Source organism: Geospiza fortis, unplaced genomic scaffold (assembly GCF_000277835.1).
Source record: "Geospiza fortis unplaced genomic scaffold, GeoFor_1.0 scaffold244, whole genome shotgun sequence".
Classification (NCBI taxonomy): Eukaryota; Metazoa; Chordata; class Aves; order Passeriformes; family Thraupidae; genus Geospiza; species Geospiza fortis.
The window spans coordinates 3,021,185-3,027,616 of record NW_005054370.1 but is presented as its reverse complement, the minus strand read 5'-3'; the positions used below and the strand labels follow the sequence as shown (position 1 = coordinate 3,027,616).

General features: G+C 57.5%; 1 protein-coding gene across 1 annotated transcript in view; it reads right to left on the bottom strand.

Moving 5' to 3' along the window:
• Positions 1-2,756, bottom strand: part of GRIN2C (glutamate ionotropic receptor NMDA type subunit 2C) — a 12,484-nt gene extending 9,728 nt beyond the window's left edge. Inside the window, 3 exon segments of the mRNA XM_031059927.1 lie at positions 36-631; positions 2,134-2,499; positions 2,748-2,756. Coding sequence (XP_030915787.1) covers positions 36-631; positions 2,134-2,499; positions 2,748-2,756 — 971 coding nt within the window.
• Positions 2,757-6,432: the final 3,676 nt, after the last annotated feature.

Genomic DNA, 6,432 nt, shown 5'->3' with positions numbered 1-6,432 from the left:
TTCCCCCCCCACCGTAGGGGGTCCCCAGTCCTCACCGGTAGAAGCTTGTGTTGGTGGCCGTGGCCCTGGTGGGGGCCCAGCAGTCCCGCCCCACCTCTGGGAGGTAGCCATGGGCACGGAAGAAGCTGGCAGCCCCCATGGCAATGATGGCCACGCCGTCCCGCACCTTCTGCCGCAGGCTCAGCTTCCAGCTCTCCGTCACCACGCTGATGAGGCCCACCGGGAAGGAGGAGGGTGGCACCTCCATGTTGCCCACTGTCATGCTGGGCACGATCCAGATGTATCCTGGCCCCACAAGCCCGGCTTGTTCTGCCATGGAGAAGAGGTACTCGGCCTCCTCTCGGGAGCAGTAAACAATGAGGACCTGAGCATCAATCTGGCGCAAGAGCCGCTGCGTCCTGGAGCTGCTCTGCTCCTGGCTCATCTCGAAGGTGAGCACCTCTTGTAGCTCCCAGCCAAAGTAGCTGGCATCCGTGAAGGAGCGGATGACGTCCAGGAAGATGTTGTAGCCTGGGTAGAGGCTGGTGATGACAGCAAAAGAGCCCCAGTCGTATTCCTCCAGCACCTTGAAGATCACCTGGATTTGCTGCTCGATGGAGACACCCAACTGCAGGAAAGCTGATCCAGGCTCCTGAGGGAAGAGAGGGATCAGGGGCTGCTCTGGCATCATGATCCAGGTCTCATGCACCCATGCAAGCCTCCTTGAATTTGCCATCATAAGTTCAAGATTGCCATGAACCAGTGTGGTCCATGGGCTGGAGACACCCAAAATCACACTAATGATCCTCCGAAGAACTTCACCCCACACAAAGGGTCAACTCCTGCAGCCTCACATCCATTTCTTAGCATATTGACCAAAATGTCTCCATCCTCCAAAGGAAATCATCAGTTTCTCCTTAAACCAGGAGAAGGAGGTGGGCAAGAGTTCTGCCAGGAGCATAAATCCCATCCCTGCTCCATCTCACTACCTGCAGCCAGAGCCTGTGTGGCTCCTTCCCTCCTGCTCCACCTCCCTGGCCATCTGGCCTCTCATTAGCAAACCTTAATTGGTCTGATTCTGTCTTAAATGATTCAGCGAATGGCAGTTGCCGAAGGTCACGTGCAGGCAGCAGGTTTTGCCACCCAGACCCTCCCCACCTCCAGAGACGTAGTCTGGGGTGAGCCCCAGAGAATCCCAGACAGGGAGGAGATGGAGATCCCTCCACTGACCCCAAAATACACAACCCCTGGAGAAAGCTGCAGAAAATCACCCGGACAGCAAAGCCATGGATATTTTTCCAATGCTCTGGGCTCCATCTGAGCCCTCTACACCCATCTGAGTCCACTGCACCAACCAGAGCCCACCACGCCCACTGCCACCCACCCACAATGCGCTCGAGGTGCTCCATGAGCACCACTGAGTAACAGACAGGGCAGTGGGGGTGCAATCCAGGGGGATTGGACCCCAAGCCACTATGCAAGAAAAGCACAAAATCTGTTCCCTGAAGAAGGGCAGGATCTCCAGCCACAGGAAAGAGCAAGCACTGAAAGCCCTCCAGCACCCAGGCCAGGCATGCTAAGGAGATTGCCCAAATCTCCATGCCCAGGACTCTCCAGCCTGGCTCCAGCTCTCCTTGCCACCAGCAGTTCCCAGCAGGCAGGTGACAGTAACTGACAGTGTCTGATGCCAGTGAGGAGCAGAGAAGACAGAAATCCTGTGTCAGCCGCAGTGCACCTGAGATCACCGCCACAGCTGAGCAAGGCTTCTTCATGCTGCCCACGCAGCCATGCCAGGGCTGGATCCAGCCCCAGCAAGGCAGGAGGAAGATAAGGTTGTGATAACCCTGCCACTGCCCCAATAGCCACAGTGCCACCAACCCAGCATCCCGTGGTGGGCACAGGAAGCAGCACACCAGGGAAGGTCCTTCCACTGGGTATTGAGCTCCACTCCCACACCCCATTAACGGGGCCCCTCCTTGAAATCTTCACCATGTCCCACACTGCCACAGCCACTGATCCACCATTCCCGCCCCTGATCCCAAAGGCTGCAGTCCAGCAGTTCCTCTGCCGTCCAGCATTCCACATCCCTTACCACCACTCTAACAGTTCCTCATTTCTCTCATCCCCCCTGGAAATAGTAAGTGAGTACCTCACCTTTGGGGTCAGGACCACTGCAGACCCACCACTGATGCTGATGATGGGGACCTGGGTCTGGGAGGAGATGAAGTCAAGGATCTGGGCCACGGCCTCCGTGCCCACATTGTCTTCAAAGACGATGCCGTGGATCTTGTGGCCGGCAAGGATGTCGCAAATCTGGGTGAGGAGGGTGCTGGGGTTGGTGTTGTTGACGACAACAGTGATGGGGTGGATCTCCAGGGGCATGTCCAGGAAGCTCTGGGGGCTCAGGCGGGAGCGGATGTGCAGGGGGTAGGACGTGCCCCCAAACACCACGGCCACGTTGACCACGGGCTCCTCGGGGCCCGGCAGCAGGATGTCCGTGAAGGCAGCCGAGCAGCCCAGCTGCACACCAGCACCCCCAGCCCCCCCTGCCCCCGCCCTCCCCACTGCCCTGGGGCATCACCACTGAGGGTTGACCCCAGAGAACGAGGGGACCCTCATCCTTTGGACACTGGATGTGGTGAAGGAATCACCACAGGGTTGTACTCACCAGTACACCTCAGTGCTGTGTCACTTGTCTCCAGTCTTATCAACCACTAACCCTTCACAGCCAGTCCCTGCTTCCCACCACCACCCTGTCCTCAGCTCACCATCACCATCTCCCTCCCACTGCCCTCCCACCCCATCCAAAAGCCACCACTGCTACACTGGTCCATGTCATCCCTTCAGCCAGGGACAGAGACAGCTGCAAGAGATGCCAGGAGGGGCTGGGAGCTCTTTGGTGCCTCTCTCTGCAGCAGACAGCCACCTTCAATATTCAAAGGCTTTGCCCTTGAGGGATGGTTCAGCTCTGCACCCTGCTTGTTGAGATTTTGCAAATCACAGTCACTGAAGTAGCTGGTTCCCTGCCTGTTCCACTGCCTGTCTCCTGCCCATCACCCTACTTCAGCCCCTTCTCTGCCACAAAATCCCAACCAATGCACCTATCTGGCTCCATATCTCCAAGTTTTCTCTCCAAGTTTTCCACAGCATCCTTCCGCTTTCCTTCTTCTTCTCTTTACCCCAGTGTGTGTCCCCTGCTGGCAGTGCCCACCCTGATGGGACAGCTTCACACTGTGTCTGTGCTGGTTACAACCCAAATCCAGGCTCTCAGGGGTTGTTTGGGCACACGCTCCCTGCCAGGTCCCCAGTTCCCCACTGCCAGTGGGTGCTCACGCCGCAGCAGTTGAGGTGACAGTCCCCGGAAGTGGGACACGTGCCTGCCCACAGTGATGCACCCCTGTGCTGGAGTTCACCTCTCAGAGATCACCAGCAAAACCAACCTGTGGCCAGGGGTAGCCAAGCCCCTCTGAGCCCCATTTCCCCCAGGGCAGTCACCCTTGTGCCAAGCGGGGCAGCAGGGAGGGCACAAGCAGCCCTCCACAGTGGCACCAGCCACGCACCAGTGTTGCTTCATGCAGCAAGGTGCCAGCTGGTGCTAAGAAACGTCACTTGCAATTAAAAGCTGCTGTTGCTTAATGTGTCTCCAGCACAGCCAGATGCTCCTCTCACTGAGTCCCGGCTGTTTTTGGGGTCTGGGCTGCCCCAGTGACCTGCACCCCAACACTCCTCCCTGCCGCAGTGACGGACGCCCCTTCAGCACGCTGCAAAAACATTGCCAGCATGCTGGACTGAAAATGCAGGATATAAACCCAACAGCTGCTGGGCTGGGCACCCTGCAAGAGCTGCTCAGTGCAGATTTGAGCACTGAGGCTGTTCCCTCTAGGGAACACATTTCCCTCCTGTACCCCATGGCTACCAGGAAGTCTTGGGCTCCTGTCTGGGCACTGATGCTCACCAGGCAGCATCTCTCTCAACCAGCTGAGTTTCATCAGGGAATCATCCACCCCCAGCAGCCACCACCACCCAGGGGGTTCACTCTACCTGACTGCATCTCCCACCCCACTCCACCTCACAGCTGGTGGAGCTGCAGGAGCCACAACGCCACAGCGATGGCCGCAGCCAGGGCCCCTTGGCCAGAGAGGGCAGCAGGTGAGTCATGCCATGCTGGCAGCGTCCCATGCTCCGGCACGGCCAGCTCAGTGGCAGGGCAGCCTGCACTGCCTGCTCCTCACTGCGAATTCCCAAGTATTTTTAGTCCTGTGATAAATAATTCATCGGGAATCCGGCATCAGCTACCCAAGCAGAGAGGAAGGGGAGCAACACGCCACCCAAAACAAACAGAACCGCCCTGCCAGCAGCACTGCCCGTCTGAGCCCTCCTCAAGGACGTTTAAATATACTCTGGGCCCTTGTGGTGATTGATTGAGTTTGCTTGTGCCAGCCCTGGCACCTCACCTACTCCAGGACCTTATCCTCCTCTTCCTCAACTCAGTCTTGCCTAAGCTTGGGAGCTTCTTCCAGTACCGAGTAATCCAGGCACAGACCAGCGGTCGTGCCTTGCAATGCCAGGCTCTGCCTCCCCCTGCTCCTGGCTGTGACTGGGGACAGGGCTGAGCAATCTGGTTTCCCACGGACCAAGCCGCAGGTGGAAAATATCCCCATCGCTCACAGCTGAAATGCAGTGGCAGCAGCAGAGGGGAGGTGGGCATGGGCTCATCCCATCGTTCAGCCAGTGCTGAGACAACCAGGACAATGAATTTCCATCCTTCCCAGGAGCCTGCTGCCTCCATGCAGAGTCAGGCTGGCTCACCACAGCCTTTGGTGGACATGGAAGAGGATGGAGGGGTTTAAGGCCAGAGAGCCCATGGCTGGCAAGGGCAGCCTGGGCAGGTTGGAGATGGGGCTGCTCCAAAATGGCCAAATTTGGGAGGCAAAGGGCAGCCAGCTCCTCCAGCCCAGCTAACACCATGCGCTTCCAGCCCACTGTTTCTCCTACTGAGCTAGAGGGGTACAGGAGAATTTTGGGGCTTTTTGGGGGAGATGACAGATTGCAGGAAAGTGGTGGAGGCTGAGAAGAAACTGAGCCCATTCCAGAGCTACTGCCAGAGCTGGGGCTGCTCTTGGGCTCAGCACAACACAGCAAAGCCCCTGCCAACTTCAAAGAAAATCCATGTTTTCCAACCCCTTGTAGGAAACAGTGCAGAATTGGTCCCTTGGGAAAAGACTTTCCCAAAAGGGTGGTTTTCCACCTGGGTGAAGGGCCAGTGGCCAGTCAGGGTCAGGAGGAATGTGGCCATGGCCAGGAGCCTGGGCAAGGCAATGCCACCTCCTGGCAGCCTCCCCAAGGACCAGAGGACACCACAAAGCTGCTTGGTGTCTTTGGCACTTGTTTTTTGTTGCTTTGGGGTAGTTTTGAGCAGGTTAACCACCTTCCTAGGCACAACTTCCTCTGGTGCACCCAACTCACAGAAACCTTGTGCTGAAGGCACCAATAGAACCCTCACCTCTCACCAGACCCTGAAATGCCATTTTAATGCAACAGGGAAAGTTTGCTCCTCATTTTAAACCTCCTTTTTTCGCCCTCACTCCTTTCCCTGCTCCAAAAGAGGGAGAGATCATGCAGATATTTTGACCTCAGGAATGGGAAAAATAAAATTCCAAAATGCAAAATATCATTCAGGAAAGAGAAACCTTATGTCTCCAAAAAAAGCCTCCGAGACTGAAATCAGAGGGAAAACGCAGCCTGCGCCAGGGGATGGGGAACGGAAAGGACAGAGCAAAGCCAAACCTGGCGGGAGCCCTGTGGGGAGGAGAGGGGGCACAGAGGAGGGCACCAGGATGTGCCAGGGCTTGTCATTGCCCCGGTGGGGACATCCCTGTGGAGCAAGGACACCTCGATGAAGCCCCTCAGAAGGGGAGAAAGCAGCAAAACCTCCTCAAAGACAACTCGTCACCATCCCTGTGCCCATGCAGGGGGGATGACTCGGGACAGAGAAGCATGGGCAGCCCTCGGCAAGCACCGTCTCCTTTCAACCTTCATCTGTCGCCACCCGGCATCACCCTCCTCTTCCTCATCACCCTCCCCTTCCTCGCCCGCACCTCTGACAGCAACAGTTGCGGGCCGGGGGCTGCGGGCCGGGGCGATGGGCAGGGCCCCACACGCACGCACCGAAACGCAGCTTAAAAAGGTCGAATATGGATTAACCAAAAATAAACGCCAAGTGTCCTGCCTGCCGCTGGGTTACGCAAGGTGGCGGCGGGGGACACAGGGCTGGTGGCACCCAGGGAGGTCTCCTCAATTTTTCCTGCCACCCACTCCCCCCAAAACCCCCCAGAACAGCGCCCAGGATTGAGGCTCATTTCTGTCCCGTGCCCGGGATGGGGAGCAGGAGCTCTGGGGATGCGGGGGGATGCTGAGGTAGGGGAAGACGGACAGGGAAAACCCCCACCCCAG